This window comes from Ostrinia furnacalis, unplaced genomic scaffold (genome assembly GCF_004193835.3).
Source record: "Ostrinia furnacalis isolate ACB-3 unplaced genomic scaffold, ASM419383v2 OfSCF2309, whole genome shotgun sequence".
NCBI lineage: Eukaryota > Metazoa > Arthropoda > Insecta > Lepidoptera > Crambidae > Ostrinia > Ostrinia furnacalis.
Genome location: NW_021132548.1, coordinates 38,948 through 60,174, shown reverse-complemented (window position 1 = coordinate 60,174; position 21,227 = coordinate 38,948). Strand labels below are relative to the sequence as shown.

Genomic DNA, 21,227 nt, shown 5'->3' with positions numbered 1-21,227 from the left:
GATATAGTCTGATATTTAATCTAATTGTATAAAAAAATCAGCTTTAAATTCCGTGATATATTTGAGGAAAATCAAACTGAAAATATGCGCCATATAGAATTGTAAATTTCCCATCACTTTAAATAGCAATATTTCTTTTGGATGTTTAAATATCATCAGCTCGATTGTACCAAATTATTGTATTGACATTCGATTTACATAGGTTATACATATAAAAGCACTGGGTCTCTATCAGAAGGAACTCTAGGGGTGGAATCTCCATTGGCGTGGGTTAACGGGCAAAGAGATAATATCTTGGATGGTTGACAACCACTTTTCCTACAATTTAACGTTCCACCAAACTCAACACGCTTTCAAAGATAACCTCGCAGCCGCCTGCTCACACTTGACATGACACAACTGATTGACAGTTATCTTTTTCTGCGCATCAGTCGGGTGTTACGTTTAGGAATCACAAACCTTCCGCTCTACAGATTTATACAGATAACATAATATTAAGATTGGTACTATTAATCATCAATAATAATTGCAGCATCTGTGTCCGGCGCCGACACATACATAGGTTTACATACAACGATTTACAAATCGATGAGAAAATTAATAAAGGTAGGATAAATTCGACTTCCTAGATTTGTTTACATACTTTTTTAGTTAGTTACTTACATACAACTTAAGTTAATATAAGAGTGTTAAAAAAGAAAAAAAAACTCGACTTGAGAACCTCTTCCTTTTTTTTAAGTCGGTTAAAAACAATGTGAATGTGACTTTTTAGAACCTTCAACACGATGCACATAACAGGCGGGATTTGAAACTTTTTAGAAATGAATTATTCCTTCCAAAATTGTCGACCCTAGACGTTTAAAAATTTTATTAAGACGTTTTATGTTTTTTCTCAAATATATCACGGAGTTTAAAGTTGATTTTATTAATACAATTAGATTAAATATCAGACTATATCTTGCAATTAAAAATGTTTGCATATATTAAGGTATAATTGAGAAAAAAAATAAAAACAAAAATCACTAAAATCATTTTTCCTAATTAACTGAATGCGTTTACGAAGCACTTAATACGCTTATTACGTGTAGTTTTAAGAGCTCTATGAAGTATTATAACAATTCTGAATTAAATGTTATTAGTTAACAAGTGAGAATATTTTTGCATAATTTTCAAGTAAAAAAATAGGTAACTTTGAATTTTTATACCACGAAAACTACGTGGAATTTTCAAACGGGAGTTTTACTATCATGTTTGTATGACTGAGCTCTATAAGTTTCATCAAATCAATGAGAATGTCCGATTATACAGTCCCATAACACACTGTGCAGCGTTATGAAACAAATCATACTGGCAAAACAATATGCGTTATTATTTTATGTGTATTAAAAATAAAAAGCTTAAATTAATTGAGTCTTTATTTTAAAAAACTAGGTCAGGCATCTTTGAAGACATTGAAGACTTTATAAAATTATAACTGACCCTTTTCTTTGCGGTCCACTGTATATGGTTTGGTATATTAACCAAGATAAGTAATTTAAAATATGGAATTATGAATTTACTTTGATATAGGTACATTAAGCACATTAAAAATATTATTAGCAAATTAATTAACTAATTAATACATTATAGAATGACATTTATTGCGCTTAAGCTTGCAAAATTATTTTAATGTAGTTTGTCAAGCTATAAATTTTACAAAATATCATTTTTGTCCCACCCATCAGCACGTCAAAAAATTTGTATGAAGACTAGCGTGCCCAGCGTGCCAGTTTTTTAACGTCATTAGTGTCATTTTAGCGAAATTTAGTAGTTGCCGCATCGTAAAAATAATCGTATCATCGTACTGCAATCGCAAAGTCATCAGGTGGTAACGTGCGGTGCGTCTCGATTTCACAAATGATATTTTGTAAAATTTATAGCTAGACTGACTGTGGATTAAAATAATTTTGTAAGCGTAAGCGCATTAAGCGTTATTCTATAATGTTAATTAAATAAATTGTAATTAATTTGTTATAATATTATATTAATGATTTTATAGGTATGCCCGCCCGGTCCATAGTTTATACATCATTGGTCAGCCAGCAGTGCCAGCGAGCCAGCGACTGTCCCTAGTGTCACTTGTCAATTGGTAATGTCAGAGTTGTCAAACTAAATTACCTACCTTGACATTATTCTTCTTTCGAGTCGTGTCTGTATGGAAATAGTACGTCTTTCTTTCATATTTTTGAAGTGATAATTCATTAATGTACATGTAGTGGTTTTTATTGTGTCTGAATGAATGCACACTCAAACAGAATTAAATTAAAACCTAGAATGCCTCCGCGGACTGGAGACCGAGAGAGAGGAATATGACACGTCTCACGTCCAACGAGCCGCAGCGAGAGCGATGCGACGGTGACCGGACTGACCGGAAATAGAAGAAGTCCGCAAGTCGCGATGGGGCTGCAGGGCTCGCGGCGCGAGGCGCTGGCGGTGGCGGCGCTGTGCGCGGCGTGGTACGCCGTGAGCTCGGCCAGCAACGTGCTGGGCAAGCTGGTGCTCACAGACTTCCCGTTCCCCATGACCGTCACCATGGCGCAGCTGCTGGCCATCGTGCTGCTGAGCGCGCCGGCCTTCGGCGCCGCCGGCGTGCGGCGCGAGACCGACTTCCCGCGCGCCTACTACTGGCGCACGCTCGTGCCGCTCGCCTTCGCCAAGTTCCTCACCACCGTCTGCTCGCAGGTCTCCATTTGGAAAGTTCCAATATCTTACGCGCACACGGGTAAGCTCTCGACAGTCGACCGAAGTCCGATCAGATGTCTCACCAATGAGGCTTTTCGCTATTTTATTTCGCACGATATTATTATTATTCTGTTACGGTCGTACGACATGAATATGATGATCGCTCGACATCCGGCGATTCTGTACTTTCACAAGCCTTCATGTTTTCTCGTTTAAACAATTCGTAGCCCGGTAGCCTCACAGTGACCGCGGGTGTGTGTGCGCAGTGAAGGCGACGACGCCGCTGTGGACGGCGGCGCTGGCGCGGCTGCTGTTCGGCGAGCGGCAGCCGCGCGCGGTGCAGGCGGCGCTGCTGCTGATCGCGGCGGGCGTGGGCGTGGCGTCGGCCACGGAGCTGCACTTCGACGCGCTGGGGCTGGGCGCCGCGCTGGCCGCCGCCGCGCTGCTCAGCCTGCAGCACCTGTACTCCAAGCGCGTCATGCGCGACACGGGCGTGCACCACCTGCGCCTGCTGCAGGCGCTGGGCCGGCTGGCGCTGCTGCTGTTCCTGCCTCTGTGGGCGTGGAGCGACGGCGCGGCGCTGCTGGGCGCGGCGCCGGCGGGCGGCTGGGCGCGCGTGGGCGCGCTGCTGGCGGGCGACGGCGCGCTGGCGTGGCTGCAGGCGGTGCTGGCGTTCAGCGTGCTGTCGCGGGTGTCGCCGCTGGCCTACGCGGTGGCGTCGGCGGCCAAGCGCGCGGCGGTGGTGGGCGCGTCGCTGCTGCTGCTGCGCAACCCGGCGTCGCCGCTGAACGTGGCGGGCATGGCGCTGGCGGCGGGCGGCGTGCTGGCCTACAACCGCGCCAAGCTGCGCGCGCGCGAGCGGCCCGCGCTGCCCGTGTGACCGCGCTGCCCGTGTGACCCGCGCCGCCCGTGTGAACCGCGCCGCGCGCCGCCCCCGCCGGCCCGGTGTGTAGGAAGATTTAGCTATTATTTAGACTTTTCGTCGAACTGTGACGTGACTGACTTTTTTACATACTTTTGTTGAGATTATAAGCTCACAGTGATACTTCGATGTGAATAATTTAATGAAATTGTTTTGTTTAGAGAGCCGATTTTCCTCGACCGATCGTCAGATAACTATTACTGAGACTAGCTGTGGCCGCGACTTCGTACGCATGAAAATATTTTGAATAATATTTCCTGTTTTTGCAACATTTTTCTTTACTACTCCACCCCTATTGGCTCTGGCTGTAGTGTAGGGTGATGTTATACAGGGTGGAATTTTGTAATACCACCTGTAGCCTTATTCACGTAACAAAACTTCAACGACAACAAATCGCTGAATGTGATACGTGAATTAGGCCACTGATGGGAAAATACTCTTAAAAATGTAGATAGAAAATTTTAAGTAAAAAAAAATCATTCCTTTATTATCTAAAAGAAATAGAAAACTGCATTCAAAGATTTTCAGATATTTGCTTGACACACCTGAGAATCAAACCAACTAAAATTGTTAAAAATTACACCCTGTATTTTTATTGCATCGATCGTTAGGGTTAAGCATAAGGATGAAATCTCTAGCAAACATCAAATGACAAAATCATGAAATCTTAAATTATTTTAATTATTTACAGGAAAATTGTATGGTGGGGAATTTTCGGAAATGTTTGAATGCAGTTCTATTCCTTTTCAAAAATAAAGGAATGTTTTCTTTGAGTAAAATTTTCTGAGTACTTTCTCTCCAAGTGGTATTACATAATTCCAGCCTGTATACTACTCTAAACCGTTTATGCTCAGAATGCCAACTTCTCAAAATGCCAACCGCTCGCAAAATGACAACTTCTCAGAATGCCAACTTCTCGAAATGCCAACTTCGCGAAATGCCAACTTCTCAAAATGACAACTTCTCAAAATGCCAACTTCTCGAAATGACAACTTTTCATAATGACAACTTACAAATTATAATGAATGCAGGAGCAGTGAATGCTACCACAAATAATAAAAATAATTAAAAAGTCCATATATTTACAATATCTCAATATCTTTATTTGTTACTATATAATTAATCAATACACTAGGGTCGTATCGCATCAATCTCTCATCTCAAATGTCGATTGAATGACATACACCTATACAGGGTGTTAGGTAAATGGGTATATGAGCCGACACTAGCCCATGTTAACATGGGCATATAAATGGTATAGTGAAGTCAGAAATTTGATATCATTTTTTTTTTTAATTTTCATACAAAATAAATTTTATTAAATCCGATTTGTATGAAAATTAAAATAATTAAAATGAAGATATCAATTTTCTGACTTCACCATACCATTTATATGTCCATGTTAACATGGGCTAGTGTCGGCTCATATACCTATTTTACCTAACATCCTGTATAATAAATTGTTACAATCATTGTCAAAATCAAATAAACAAAAACCAGGTAAGGTCTGTAACAGCAAAACAATTATTTTACTAGATAAATTAACACATTACAAGGGCGATATAGTTTTGACAAGTATAACTTGTGCATTTTTTACAACTACCCTCATAACGTAAATTTTCGCCATACACTAATTTATGATTTAAATTGTACTGTGACCTTATCATACACCATAGTATAATTGTTTTCATTATAATTGTAAGTTGTCATTATGAGAAGTTGTCATTTCGAGAAGTTGGCATTTTGAGAAGTTGTCATTTTGAGAAGTTGGCATTTCGCGAAGTTGGCATTTCGAGAAGTTGACATTCTGAGAAGTTGACATTCTGAGAAGTTGTCATTTTGCGAGCGGTTGGCATTTTGAGAAGTTGGCATTCTGAGCATAAACGCTCTAAACCCATCCTCAAAAAATGGGCTATCCATCCAACACAAAAATATTTTTTCATATTGGACCAGTAGATCCTGAAATTAGCACATTCAAGTAATTACAAACTCTTCAGCTTTATAATATGTATTAATTGATTAATAATAAATAATTAATAATAAGTATACCTAGATAGATTTGACGTATTGGCAGTGTTGTCAGTATTATTGGCTCGCAAGAGTTGAAGTCGTCACTTGTTGTATGTGCTGCGTAGGCTGCCGTCTTGTGCAACAGACTCGATTGCAGACATTCAACAACAGCATGATAGCATAGGTGTATTCGATATTTAAACTCGAATGTGCAGTGTTGTTTGGGTTATGTAAGACAATTGAAGGGATGAGTGGACAAAGGTGTTATCTGACAAAACTGAAGAATCGAACTTTTTTGCATGAACATAGTGATGATAAAATCGACTAATGAGCTCAAAACACGCAATTTTGTTACGTGTCAAACCTTAACAAAGGTGTTATATGACAAGCATTCATACATTTCAGGATTCAAATGTGGTATGAGCAGATTAACATTATCAAACACTCATAACTCATTTTGTTAGGTAAGACCTTTGTTCACTCACCCCTTCAATTTTATTGTTTAGATAAAAGTTATCTGACGATTGAAAAAAAATTGCCCATAATATACAGCGTTATTTGTAAAACATCAGCAACCTCGCAGGATTAGATAACTGTTAGGTCTAGTAGCACTTATCTGAGTCAGTGCACGGGAGATTTTTTTTCAATATCAAATTCAAATGTCAGCAAGACTTATGAATATGTGCTTCGTATGATAGGTCACGTCATTATATCAATGTCACCCAACCCGTGGCTCCCCCTCAGGCACTAAATCAGTTGCATTACACAACTAAACATTACTGTTTCATGTTTTTATTGTACTGATGTGATATTACAGACTCATTTATAAACGAAAGAATGATGCGACATACACTCGCGTGCTCCGAATTCATTTGTTAAGACAAATAACCCTGTATACCCATAAAATGGGGTTACCTCCGGCATATCGAGTAACAAATGATTCAAAAAACGCCCTTTTATCTCCATCAGTCGGAATCTCTCAGTTGTTGAAATAGAAATGCTATTTTTAATTCAGTAAATAACTGTCCAATAACTTTCTTAAGTGTCCAATGACTGGCAGTTTACCCTAGCGGAGGTAACCCCATAAAATGACGTGAAACAGACACAAATATTGAAATAATATTATGTTCAAATGATGAGCATAAATTATTATTATTCAATTGATTGTTTTCGATAACAGTAATAATTTATTTGATAGTGTTGTAGCAAGTATTTTATGATGTTATTAAAAAGATGAGATGTGGCTGAGCCACCAGTTATTTTTTGTGAATATAAAATGTTTTATGTTTAAAGATAGTTTTATTTCGATATAAAATTTACAAATCCTTTCATCTTGTATGTCTGTTACTCTAAAGCACGTAAACCAGTGAATCTTAAGTTTTACTAGTAAATCATAGGATTTCTAACTTGATGACCTTGTAAATATAAGAAATGAGAGATAAATGAGCTGGTAGGGCAAAAAAAGAATGAGACATTCACATAATATAGGCTGCTTAAAAGCATTTGACGATTTGTAAGTACTAATTTAATTAGTCTAAAACAAATAAAGATAATTTTGATTTTGAAAGAATTTTTCACGCAATGTCGCAGGCAATAGCTAGTATTATACATTGAAAACCGATATAATTATTATATGCATGTACGAATCTTACGAATACGAATATCTGTATCCGTGCAGGGATCGAACCCGCGAATGTATTTCCATGAACGTCAGGATGACACATTAATCTCTATCTTTGGTGAAATATATTCTAAAACAACTATATCTAATGGTACCGGTAAATGTAACCAGTTAAAGTAAGCATATTGTTTGAGTTACCCAAAGTAGTCAACATAATGTTTGCAACACTGTTCTCAAAAATCGAGTGTTGCTAACATAAATATCGACTACTTAGAGTGCCTTAAACTTGACTGGTTACATGTATGAAATATGTATTGAATTATCAGAGGTGGCATTGTGTAAAGCAATCGTAATCATTTGTCAGTTCATAACGTACGATAAAGTCAGTAAAAGCGTTAGAATAATCGTACGTTATGAGCTGTCAAATGATAACTATTGCTTTACACAATTCCACCTCAATCATTTTGGCGATCTTAGACGCTTCGCTTCGATCTATCTGACGCTGACTGTACAGCTACCATTCCAATTACTACATGTGATATATCATTGGAAAGAAGAGAAGCTAGAGATGCTTTGAAGATCATTGGCAATCCATTATCACCTTCAATTATTTTTGAAATCGAATTCTAAGTTGAATTTTTCATCGTGGTTTGTACTTTTGTTAAACTTTGGCGGCTCGTAACTAGCTATTTAATCATTATCTGGATCTGAAATTTATTTTATTTAACTAAAGACATTCAATATTATTAACAAATAAAAAAAATAGTTTGAAAACACGCGAGAAAAAAATAATTAAGCAGTTTTCAGGTCAAATTTCGGAAAAAAATAAATAAAAACAAAAATATCAATTAAAAAAAAGTAGCTCACTTAGGGTGAAATGGGCGAACTTGTATTCTTAAAATGACCTTACCTATACACCTACGAAGTTTGTTTAACCTTACGCCGAACACCCTGTATATTATTATATAACTCAAAGGTGACTGACTGACTGACATAGTGATCTATCAACGCACAGCCCAAACCACTGGACGGATCGGGCTGAAATTCGGCATGCAGGTAGATTTAATGACGTAGGCATCCACTCTCAAATGATTTTAAACTCCGCCCCTAAGGGAGTAAAACGGGATCCACGCGTACGAAGTCGCGGGCGGCCGCTAGTGGTAATATAAGTCAGTTAGCTCGTCATCCGTCAGAGTTGTTAATTTAATTTATAAGAAATATACTGTGAGCGCCCGCGCGTTTTAGCAGAGGTTCTTAAAATATATATTATTATATGTATATGACTACAGGTCATAGTTATCGGCGAGTCGATTCAATGTGGATATTCAAATTCAGGTCTCGACAAACACACCAGGGAAAGCGAGAGAGAAAAGAAAAATATGGTTTAATAAATATAATTTATTTACATTACATAAAACCGCGTCACGCGTCACATTTTCATCATACCAAAACGCACACACGCGCACTCATCCACCGAATATAAACGTAAATGCAGGAAGGAGCGCCACGACCACGCGCTCGAATTTCAGTACGGTCCCTAAAAATTAACCTAGTTCGATACCTCCTCCGTGCTTACAGCTCGTCGTGGTCCTCGGCCGGCACGTCCTCTGCGTCGGCGTCGGCGTCGGCGTCGGCGGGCGCGGGCTCGTCGTCGGGCTCGGGCTCGGCGCGCGCGCCCGGCGGCAGCCCCAGCGCCGCCTGCAGCATCGCCTCCACGCTCTCCGCGAACTGCACCGCCTGCCCCTCCTGCAGCATGTAGCCCGACCTGCGCACACGCGAGCGTCAGCGGCGTCCGTCCCACCTCCCACCCCACACCCCGCCCGGCACTCACCTCAGCGCGGCCGTGCGGTACAGCGTCTCGGCGGCCTGCAGCGCGGCGGCGCCGTCGGGGTCGTCGGTCACGCGGCGCAGCAGCTCCGCGACCACGGGGTGGCGCGGGTTGATCTCCAGCAGCTTCTTCTGCATCAGGTGGTGCTTGCGCTGCGCGTCGTCCGCCTGCGGACAGAGAGCGCGGGTGAGCGACGCGTCGGACGGACGGCCGGGGCGGGCGAGCGCGCCGCTACCTTCTGGTGCGCGTTGGAGAGCGCCAGGCGCTCCATGTTGCCGGTCCAGCCGAAGGCGGTGGCGGCGAGCGCGGCGGGCGAGCGCGCGAGGCGGCGCGACACGACGGCGCGCGTGATGTGCGCGTCCAGCTTCTGCGCCAGCCAGCGCGTCAGCGGCTCATACTGCTTCTTGTGCGCCTCGAACTGCTCCTTCTGCGCGGGGCCTGCCGGGGCGAGAAACGGACGAAAGTCAATTCATATCGCGGCGCGACGTTTCTCGATAACAAATAAAATTATAATAAAAAAATAACTTGATTAAAAACAAGCTTTATCCTGCACCAAAGTTCTCGGGAAGTCGAATCTAATGAACCCAAACTCGATAAGTTTCCGCCGTTTCGTTTAGGAGCTCCTATGGCCACCTCCTGACTCCATCATCAGACCAGCTCAATGGTACCATAACATTGTATTGTCATCGTACTTACATAAGTACACCAAATTGCAACTCAATCGGTTGAGAAGTGGTCTTAAATTCAATTGCAAGATTTGTCCCACACATACTAACAAGTGAAGTCAATATAAAGCTTGTAATAATAATAATAAAAAACGAAGCGAATCTCACTGTCTTCGAGGTCGAAGATCTCCTTGGCGATGTTCTGGAACTTCTTGCCGTCGTACTCGGGCAGCGAGGACAGGCAGTACTCGTCCACGGCCTCGGTGAGGTACAGCACCTCGTAGCCGCGCGCCTCGAGCCGCTCGGCGAAGGGCGAGCGCCGCACCTCGGCCAGGCTGGTGCCGGCCACGTAGTAGATGTGCGCCTGGCCGGGCCGCATGCGCGCCACGTAGTCGGCCAGGAACGTCATGTCGTCGCCGCGCGACGAGTGGAAGCGCAGCAGCTTGGCCAGGCGCGAGCGGTTGCTGGGGTCCTCCATCACGCCCAGCTTGATGCTGCGGGGGAACGGACTCGTTTGGTTATCGTCGAATCGAATCTATTCAAGTGACGAAGGATGAAACGCACGAACGGTCGTTGTTTATGCACTTTTTGAGTCGTTCGAGCTCGTGAACGTCGGTTGAACGTTATTAATCGCTCAGATACCGCGAATTCCTGTAACAAAACAGCAGAAAAAAAAAACAAGCGGTCGCACTGACTTGGTGGAGTACTCCTTCCAGAAGTGCGGGTATTCGTCGTCAGGGATCTTCTTGAGCATGTCGAGCGCCTTGCGCACGAGCTTCTTCTTGATGATCTTGATGAGCTTGTGCTGCTGCAGCGTCTCGCGCGACACGTTGAGCGGCAGGTCGTCGCTGTCCACGATGCCCTGCAACACGCGCGCCGCGTCAGTTCCGCGACCGAGACTTTCCAGAAACGATTAAACTTCACGGCCTCGTCGGGTTTCGGACGAAGCGGCGAAGTTCGAAAAGAGGACCGACCTGGATGAAGGCGAGGTAGTTGGGCATGAGGTCGTTGAACTCGTCGGTGATGAAGACGCGGCGCACGTAGAGCTTGATGCTGTCGGTGCTGGTGCCGTAGCGGTTGAAGCTGTCGGCGGGCTGCACGCGCGGCACGAACAGCAGCGCGCGGAACGTCACCTCGCCCTCCGCCACGAAGTGCGCCCTGCAACAGCCACACACGCGGTCACTCAGCACCGCCCCGAGTGCGCAAAATTTCAGATTCTCTTTAGTATAATCTTTTTTTTATATTGAGATTCCAACTTTGAATTCGATGAAATTAAAAAAAAAATTAAAGACTGTAGAGTAGAAGTACAAGTTTATTCATGCGACTTCTTAAGAAGCGCTCGTACGACTCCCACTCGTGAGTCTCGACATGAGGTCGTTGTACCCACCTGGCGAGCGGCGGCGACGAGTCCTTGGTGAGCGTGCGGTAGAAGGAGGTGTACTCGTCGTCGGCCACGTCGCTGGGCTTGCGCGTCCAGATGGGCTTGTTGTCGTTCATGAGCTCCCAGTCCCACACGGTCTTCTCGGTCTTCTTGGTCTCCTTGTCCTTGTCCTCGGCGTCCTCCACCTGCGCGTCGTCGTCGGCGTCGGCCTCGAGCTCGGCCGGCTCCTCAACGGTCTCGGTGCGCGAGGCCCACAGGTAGATGGGGAAGTTGATGAACTGCGAGTACTTCTTGACCAGCGCGCGGATGGTGTCGGGCTGCAGGTAGTCGGCCGCCTCCTCCTTCATGTGCAGGCTGCGGGCGCGAGGGCGAGGGTTACAAACGACTCAACGCGGTGTACTTTTATTAGAAACTAAATAAAATAAACTCTTCAGGTTTATAATATTAATAAAAGTATAGATATAAAACAATGATAGATTGTATAAAGTGTAAGGTTAGAGCTTCCCCGTTGTGGCTTCGATGAGGTGGTACTCACGTGATGTGCGTGCCGCGCTTGAGCGTGTCGCCGCGCGGGTCGGGCGCCACGCTGAAGGAGCTGGCGTCGGACTCCCAGAAGTGCTGCGCGTCGTCGTTGTGCTTGGACGCCACCGACACCTTGTCGGCCACCAGGAAGGCGGAGTAGAAGCCCACGCCGAACTGGCCGATCATGTCGTTCATCTCCTGCGCGTTCGACTGCGGACACAAGCGCGGGACGTCAGGCGGGGCGGGCCGGGCGGGGCGGGGAGGGGGCGGGGGCGGCGCGTACCTTCTCGGCGTCCTGCATCTTGGAGAGGAAGTCGGCGGTGCCGGACTTGGCGATGGTGCCGAGGTTGTTGACGAGGTCGTGGCGCGTCATGCCCACGCCCGAGTCCACGATGTGCAGCAGGCGGCGCTCGGGCTCGGCCTTGATGCGGATGCTGAGCTCGGGGTTGCGCTCCAGCACGTCGCGGTCCGTCAGCGACAGCAGCCGGATCTTGTCCAGCGCGTCCGAGCCGTTCGAGATCAACTCGCGGAGGAAGATCTGCGTCAAACGGTCGAGTCAGTTAGATCGGTGCCGAAGTCGCGGCGCTCGGACGCGAGCCGGTGGCGGGCGAGACGTACCTCCTTGTTCTTGTAGAGCGAGTTGATGATGAGCTTCATCATGCGGTTGACCTCGGTCTGGAAGGTGAAGTTCTGCGCGCGGTCGCGCAGCTCGCGCAGCTGCGCCACGCTGAGCCCGTCCGGCGAGATGGCCTCCTCCTCGCGCAGCAGCGCCTCCGCGTCTGCGGCACGCACGCAACGACTCTGTTATACTTGTTGACGCCCGCGCCCTCCGCCAAGCGGCGTAACCAAATATTTACTTTTTGAACAATGTTGCAGCAGGACGAGGTCCAGGCGCGGATCCACGGTTGTGGGCACTGTGGGCATGCCCAAAACCCTAATTTGCTTGTTTTTATTATGATCTATTGATAAGATCGATAGGCATGCATGTATGTCCGGGCATGTAGTGATCCAACTCTCACTTTGCTCATTTTTGGTGGCTGTGCCCACAACCTTTTTTAACGGCTGGATCCGCGCCTGACGAGGTCCCACACTAAGAGGATATCTAGTGGGCCACCACGCCTAACCTGACATATTTAAAAATCGAAAAAAGGCTTGCAATAATTATTGAAAAAATAAAAATGAAATGACTAATTAATAACGTTCACGTCACTATAAGCTAAAACTATAAATCGTGTTATGAATTATGTGTAAAATACAATGAAATGTGTCGTAGCAGACTACATACATTTAAATGTCGCCATGAAACGTATTTCATGCCTGAACCAATGAATATGACATTAATAATAACATCAATGATGCAATTAATCAGTACATCCAAATCGCACGCGCGTAATCATGTATTAACAGTTAATTAATAAACACATCAAAGTTTGGAGCGTGGGTATCGATCAATCATTCCCGTCGCCACAGTTATCATTAGCAACTGACTGATGTTTGCGCGGTTTGGGTGGTTAATAAATCTGTATCGTTCGAGCGGCACTCGCACTCGTTTACAAATCGATCCTGAAAAGTGTGGTTCGCCCTGTTTCAATTCTGTCGTCGGAGAGTGTAAAGGCGGTGTGCAGAATCTGAACATCAGTGCAAGGATGTCGGATACGGAAGGAGCCAGCCCGGCGGCGGGTGCGGCGGCGGGGTCGGCGGCGGCGGGGTCGGCGGCGGCGGCGGGCGCGGACGGCGGCGGGCGGGTGCTGCACGCGCGCTCGTTCAAGCTGCGGTTCGCGGCGCAGCAGGAGCCCGGCCGCTCCGACGTGTCGTCTGTCAAGCCTCTGGGCCTACGTTCGTATCGAGAGCGTCGCCGGATGCTCGGTCATCGTAGCCGACTAGTTTTTCAACGATTCACAATATGAATGAAATATCGTTTGCAGCGGCGACGGTGACGGACAAGTTCTACCGGCGCTCGGAGCCGGACGGCGTGGAGGCGGAGCGCACGGAGCGCGCGCTGGCGCGGCTTCGCGGGCTGTTCGCGCGCGGGCCCCGCGACAAGCTGCGCGCGCCCGCCACCGCCGCGCACGAGTGAGGCCGCTTCCACTACGCCGGACCGGTTGAACTCCCGGAAGGGCTAGTGACTGTACAATTTATATGAAACTATTCACGTTATCCCAGATCCCGCTTTTTGCCGGGCCCGGCATTTTTACCGAGCGTTTTGTCACTGCGAAGTTCCGGCAGAACCACCGGACCGGAGCAGTGTGAACGAGTTTGTGCGGTATCGGTCGCCCCGCCCGTGCTCCCCGCGCGTCATTCGGCTCGCATTTTTTGATAAAAGTAGACTTGAATGTCCGATTTTCTTGCGGGATCCAGTGTAATGTGACCATTCTGTCCGGCGTCCGGCAGATTTGCCGGAAACCAGACCGGAAGTCCGGAATAGTGGAAATGCCTTTTCTTTTCTACTTTCTGGCTCTGGAACGCAGCCTAACTACCGCCGCTGAGGCTCACGTGACCGTTCAGTGCCGGTGCACTGACATGTGACAGTGACATTATCCCGGTGGATACGACCTATCTTAAGATAGATTGCTTTTTCAAATACAGCGTAAACTCTTTATAATGTCACTTGATTTGACGACAAACTCCTTATAAAATCAAATTTTCTTGACTTTACCTTGTTTTCTATCCCCTAAACTGTGTTGCTCCATTTCAAGTCCACTCACTATTAAATCCAATGAGTGTCATTATATAGAGTTTAACTGTAATTATGATTCTGTGCTTCTGTTAATAAATTTTAAAAATAAACCACACTGTTTTGGCAGATATGGATGGTGGTGGAAAGAGGCATCCAAAATATCGTCCGCTTCTTTTAGCGACAGAAGACTAAACCACCACATCCAAGACTCGGCCTGGCTCAAGGCGCGCCTCCTCGTGCTAGCCGCCGATGACAAGCTCAAGCAGAAATGAATGTCCGACCGAAAAGATCCATGTTCGACCAATAAATGGCAACTATGTTATCACATAATCTTATGGGTATTATGATAGTTAAGTAAGCAAGATTGATAACAGTTTAAAATATCGAATAAAGTGGTGTTTTTGACTTAAATCACATTTTGACTTTGTTTAAAAGTCCCACACAAACAAACCAAATTTAAAAAAAAATGAGGTGAACTGAAGTAAACTCATAAGTCGAGTTGTTAATGATCCTAAAGATCATTCTGGGAGTGGGTAGTCAATGCGAAAAAACGCTCAACGGTTGGAATGTGCAGGTGTCAAAATGTCCATACGGACCGGCTGTTAGTGTGGCAAAAAGTATGTACGTCAAAAAGTCCCAGTGTCAAAATGTACATTATTACCATGGTTACAATGGTTTAGTGACAAATGGTACACATCACAAAATACAAGTACAACAAAAGGTGTGATAGATAAAATGATCAACTGATATATTGTGCTCATGATTAAATTAATAAAATTAAATGTCAAAATGTTCAATGTTCTTGTAGTCCAGTCAATAAAGAGTTTTGACACCTGCACATTCCAACCGTTGAGCGTTTTTTCGCATTGACTACCCACTCCCAGAATGCTAAAGATGAATGTCGAGATAAGTATTATTTTCTGTCAACTTCAGCAGCGGTTCAGTTGTAGACAGACTAAAGCTCACCAGTCCGCGAGCCCTCGCGCGAGGCGCCCAGGTCGGCGTCCACCGTCAGCTCCTCCACCGAGCCCACGCCCTCCTGGCCGCGCGCGCCTCCTGCAACAACACCACCGCGCGTTATGGAACTGCTGCTTCGAACACCTACAACTTTCACAGCCTACAGCTACTGAAAAAACTTTACGGGTATTTTGATTGAATAGGTACCCACCTACTACGTTGTGTGTCAAAGAAAGTTCTAGCTTCAGCGCAGTCCACTTACTTAATGATAGTTTATCAGGTGGGTGCAAAGGAATAGTGAGTTTAACGATCCGGTAGGTGACCGACTTCCGAAACTTAATATTGTTGTCACACAAAGCTTTTGAGTTGAATCATTGAACTCGATTCGAACCGGAGCATAAAAAAAATATCAAATTCATGGCAACTACTTTTTCTGTACGTAAATGAACAAAAAATATAGAAATCCTTTACCTGAGAGAAACAGGAGGCCGACGCCTAGCAATAAAAAGTATTTCATTGCTAGTTATTTGGGAGAAACAATATTTTTAACGAAGATTTTGTCACCTCCTGACAATGCCGGTTTGAAAACTGTCTAAAAATGCTGGACCACGCTCAGCAATATCCACGCAAGAAATTTCTGAAGTTTATTGCTATTGGTAGTTGAAATGTCAAAACGTCTGAATAACCAATAGTAAAAATACACGGCATAACGTTTGACAAATAGTAGATAAAATAATACAAATGTCTCTTTCTTATTGGTCTAAAATGTGGGTGGAAATAAGACAAGGAAATACTTATTTTTTTAGGTGCAAGTTTTATACGGCTTTGGATCTCATCTATTCAGCCAAATAATAAGTTTGATAAAGATAATACTAAATCAAATTGATGGATGGTGACATGGGAATCACATAATAATTATTCTAAAAACCGGCCAAGTGCGTGTCGGACTCACTCAAAGGGTTCCGTACGATTGATTTATGATTTTTTTTTTAATTTATGTTATTTGTATGAAAGATTGCGCGGTAATTAGCGATTTACGATTTACGAGGTATTAAAAAAAACTACTTACTAGATCTCGTTCAAAACAATTTTCGTTGGTAGTTTTTATAGTAATGTACATCATTATTATGTTTTTATTAGATTTTTCTTTTTCTTATTTTAGAAGTTAGAGGCGGGGGACCAACTTTTTTCCACTTTGGAAGCGTCTGTCACGCAAACTATTCGGTTTAGAAAAAAAATATTTTTAAAAAAAAAATATGTTTAAAAAAAAAAACCTCGATATCATTTTTGAATACCTATCCATAGATACCCCACCACACGAATGTTAGATGAAAAAAAAATTTTTGAGCTTCAGTTTTAAGTATGGGGAGCCCCCAATATTTTTTTTTATTTTTGCATCAAAATCTTAATGCGGTTCACAGAATACATCTACCTACCAAGTTTTAACAGTATAGCTCTTAAAGTTTCGGAAAAAAATGGCTGTGACATACATACAGACGGACAGACAGACATGACGAATCTAGTATAAGGGTTCCGTTTTTTGCCATTTGGCTACGGAATCCTAAAAATCGTAGTAAAGTCTATTCGCTAACTGGTGCAAGACTGTTGTCTTATGTATGGCCCATAAGGTAGTCTTGCACCATTTAAGTGGCGATCATAGCAAACGAATGATAGGAATAGAGACAATATGAGATTTTTGGTTTTACAGAAGGTAATACGATAGCATAGTAGAGGAATTAATTCCTCTATGTACGATAGAGAAAAATACAAAGTAATTAATAAAAACCACCTGTAATAGGGGCATTATTTGGAGAAATTTATCTAATAATAAAAAAAACACAAAATAAAATGATTTTACTTCTCAAAAATAACATTTTGTTGCCGTTTTCAGGGTATTTTATGTATTTTATTAGTATCACATTCATACATGATCTTTACAATAAGTAATTAAAAGAAAAAAAATCTGTATATTGTAAAAAAAAATCTTTTTTCCTTCGATAAAAATGTTTTAGTTTCACCCATTTTCATTATGTGCACTTTATCAAGCGAAACTCACAGGGCTTCTCCACTCCACTATTTAGTATCTCATTGCGTTGCTCTCATATCATTTATTTTTAATCGTTTTTTGTGCTTTCTTTGCACAGATATCCATATCTGTGTTTCTTTGGAAGGTTGTTTAAAAAGTAAAAAGTCAATGTTTGAAGTTGACATGTGACATGTCATTTTGTAAATAATGTTTACTCATGTAATCATGTAAATATAGTTTGCAGTTATTTAATTTAGCTCTAAAAGAACGAAGAATTCAGGATTTTAAGCAGCCAGGAATAGGGCATGCATTGTAATCTCTCATCAGAAATATGACTAACAACAGTTCACCGCATACGGTTACCTCTCGACGTCGAATCGTTTACCGACAAAGTGGATGGCGAGTTCACCAATTCAAAATACTCAGCGGTGAAGTGGTATGCAGAGTGGCAGTGTTGCGAATGGAGGGGTCACTGCTTTTATGGTTAGGCAACGGTAGTGGGAAAGCTGAACTCAACGAAATAGCCCTGGGCATGCCGGCCATCGCTAATGGTACGGCGGGGCGCGCGGGCTTAGCCTCGACTCTTCTCGGCGTGGAAGGACCTGCAACGGCCATGGCTCGACGATTGACAGCTCTGTTAAAACGGCCAGTGTATGTTTGTGCAGGTAGTGAATTTGATAGATTCACTATACCAATTGTGGAACGTGGACTAATAGCTGAGATTAAAAACAAGCCAGACTATTTTTGAAACTGGCTTTTTATCTATGAATAAGCTTTTAATGTGAAATAACATTTGGTCTATTCCACTTTGTTCACCTGGATTTGATCACCCAGGTAATCAAAGTGGACTCCAGGCGACACTGGTGTCCTTTGAGTTTGTTGAGGAGTTCACTTTGATGACACGGGTGATCAAACCCAGGTGATCAGAGTGCAATAGACCAAAATATGGATAAGATAATTTGTTCTTTTAATAAATTGCAGTTTTAAGATCATTATGTTACCCTAAATTGTGCAAATAAATATTTCAATTTGAAAACAATTACAGTCAAGTTATTTAATTTACTGTGTTATCATTTTACATAATGTTTGTACATTGTTTGGCAATAATATTTTAAATTTGCTAAATCTAGATAATATGTTTTAGAAATGATTAGTGCTTTAAGTTTCATTAGTTCTCATACATCTATTTCTGATAGAATTAAATCCTACAATGTGTTACGATTAGATTAGAACTCAAAAAGGCTTGTATGAATACAGTGTCAACTCTATAACATCACTCAATTTAACAACAAACTTTAAAAATGTCAAAATTTCTTGACTTTGGTCAGTTTCTTAACCCACTTGTTACTAGCGTTCTTTTAAAAGAACGCTAGTTTTTACATAAATATTTTTACTAATATGGGTAGTTTAAACATTTTTTACATGCAACATTTGAAAGATGAGGTGTGTCGCAGTACTGTCCAAGTCTTATAAGTACACTGACGTAAATAACTATAAAGTTTTGGAGCGATTCTTTTGAGATAAATTTATCTTGACTGATTTTAAGGTAAGTGATAGAAAAAGTGAACTCCGTAACAAGTGGGTTAATAATAACGATATCTCAACATTCATGGAAATACTATCTTACTACTATAAAATATAATTAGAGTTGTTTTATTTTTAACATTCAAATTATTTATTTATTTTTATTAGCATTTTTGTCCTCTGAAAATCTGTTGTCCTCTAAATTAATAAGTCAGCCACAATCAACACAATTTCAGCCACTATTTATCTTTGATGTTAGCCCCTGTAAATATAACTTAGCATGGAAAAAAATATTTAGCATCTAAATGTAACTTAAATTCAAGCAGAAAACTTCTCAAATAAATTATAAATGCCACCAATTAAAAAACTGTATTGCCATCTAATTTTGTAACTCGGCGTCTTTAAAAATTAGTGAAACATCAAAATTTATGACTCGCCCTTATATTCTTTGATCATCAAAATTTACACCTCAACAAAAATTGCCCAAGTGCGTGTCGTGCCACGCACAGTGTAGGGTTCCGTAGCTGTCCGTCATTACCACAATATATTTTTAGAAGCAAGCAATTACTTCATCTAAAGTCACTTTTCATATTTTCTTCTAAGAAATGTTTACCAGTTAAGAAATATTATAATACATGCATGAGACAAATGACTATTACTCTTAAACTAACTGTGCCTCTACCATGAGTTTACCTACCGAGCATCTCGCTATCGAGGGCGTAAAAAAATGTATGGCAAATTGTACAGCGCCTCTAGCGGTTAGTAGCTGAACCACAGCAAAACTAAAAACACTACCATGAGTTCATCTCAAATCGTTAGGTAAAAAACCTATCTATCAGGGTACGGAAACTTCCATACAACGGTCATCGAAGTGAAACTTGCTTCCAAACAGCGACATCGGTGAATAAATTCAAATACTTTTTAACTACCCTAAAACGCTCTAGATGTCGCTGCTCCTGTTTCCTTCATATTTTAATTTTTTTCTTAATTAAAATATATTTGAGAATATTGTTAATTACAATGTGAAAACTTTTTTTAAATGAAATTAATTTGTTTTAATTTAAAACTGAACGGTGACATTTTTTGTTACAATTTACATAATAGAGTAGTAGAAATTACTATTTAACATATGGCAACTTTGTTTTTCCTCCAAAATGGCCGGTGTTGTTTTTGTTAAGCTAAATGCATTGAAATGCATTCTTGTTGCTGTTCTGGTTCATCGGAGTTTTGTTCGTTCCTTCGTGAATCGTGAAGAAACTTTCTGTTATGTTCACAAGTGATCTGAGTTTTCTCAATGTGCAAATGCTTTTTTAGTGTTGTTGAAAACTTTGCGAAAAGACGCTTTTGGTGTATAATATTATGTGTGTTCATAAATAAAGTAAAATTATTAAATTCAAAAGTTTTTGTTTACTTATTTGCATTTCCATGTGCAATGTAGAATTTTTCCAAATACATTGTTTTGAAAATACGTACACCATAAAGATAAATACATATTTTCAAAATAATGGATTTGAAAAAATTCTACATTGTACATCATAAAAACAATAATTCTTTGAAGGTTATGAGGGCCTATGTGTGCGTGAACTGTGTGTATGTGTGCGTGGACTTTATGTATGTATGTGTGCGTGTACTATGTATGTATGTGAGCGTTACGTACGTAGGTTAAGTACAGGGAATTTAACACCAGGCTGTCAATTAGTAGGTTCAAAAATTTGACAGAGAGGGTTCTCTATTTCCTATGTATTACTTTTCTCTATGCTATCTATAGTCCGATTTTTAATTCGACGGAATTCTGACAGCTGTCATTTTTTGACAATTCAGATGTAATAAGCCTTTTTTGCTTTGAATTAATAATAAATAATATGAAATGAAATTTCATCAAGTACAACTTACAAGAAAGAACTATTGTTTGTATTGTGAATTCAATGTACACTAATTATTATGTACATTTTAGAGATTAAATAGAAAAAAACGTGTTTTTAACACAGTAAAACAACATCCCAACTAATATTATAAATGCGAAAGTAACTCTGTCTGTCTGTCTGTCTGTCTGTCTGTCTGTCTGTCTGTCTGTCTGTTACGCTTTCCCGCTTAAACCTCGCAACCGATTTTGATGAAATTTGGCATAGAGATAGTTTGAGTCCCGGGAAAGAACATAGGATAGTTTTTATCCCGGTTTTTGAAACAGGGACGCGCGCGATAAAGTTTTTCTGTGACAGACAAAATTCCACGCGGGCGAAGCCGCGGGCGGAAAGCTAGTATTAACATAAACGAAAATATGTATTGATCATCAATCATCATTGTCGTCATCATAATCAACTTGGATTATAAAATTGGCATCTTGTTAAATTGATTATTTTATGAAGCTAAGAT

General features: G+C 42.1%; 2 protein-coding genes across 2 annotated transcripts; one reads left to right on the top strand and one right to left on the bottom strand.

Annotated features, from left to right (window-relative positions):
* The first annotated feature begins 2,150 nt into the window (after positions 1-2,150).
* On the top strand, positions 2,151-4,560 carry TPT (triose-phosphate transporter-like protein). Its single transcript, XM_028307660.1, has 4 exons — positions 2,151-2,203; positions 2,313-2,761; positions 2,988-3,602; positions 3,638-4,560. Exons 2-3 carry the CDS (start codon positions 2,437-2,439, stop codon positions 3,599-3,601), a joined length of 939 nt encoding a protein of 312 aa, XP_028163461.1. The 5' UTR covers positions 2,151-2,203; positions 2,313-2,436; the 3' UTR covers position 3,602; positions 3,638-4,560.
* A 4,163-nt stretch (positions 4,561-8,723) lies between these two features.
* Gp93 (heat shock protein 90 Gp93) lies at positions 8,724-15,917 on the bottom strand. The gene is made up of 12 exons (XM_028307658.1): positions 15,776-15,917; positions 15,314-15,403; positions 12,289-12,449; positions 11,954-12,208; positions 11,684-11,880; positions 11,155-11,502; positions 10,742-10,925; positions 10,463-10,629; positions 9,936-10,261; positions 9,338-9,540; positions 9,106-9,269; positions 8,724-9,039 (listed from the first exon to the last, which is right to left on the bottom strand). The coding sequence occupies exons 1-12, from the start codon at positions 15,819-15,821 to the stop codon at positions 8,847-8,849; spliced, it is 2,334 nt and encodes a 777-aa protein (XP_028163459.1). The 5' UTR covers positions 15,822-15,917; the 3' UTR covers positions 8,724-8,846.
* Positions 15,918-21,227: the final 5,310 nt, after the last annotated feature.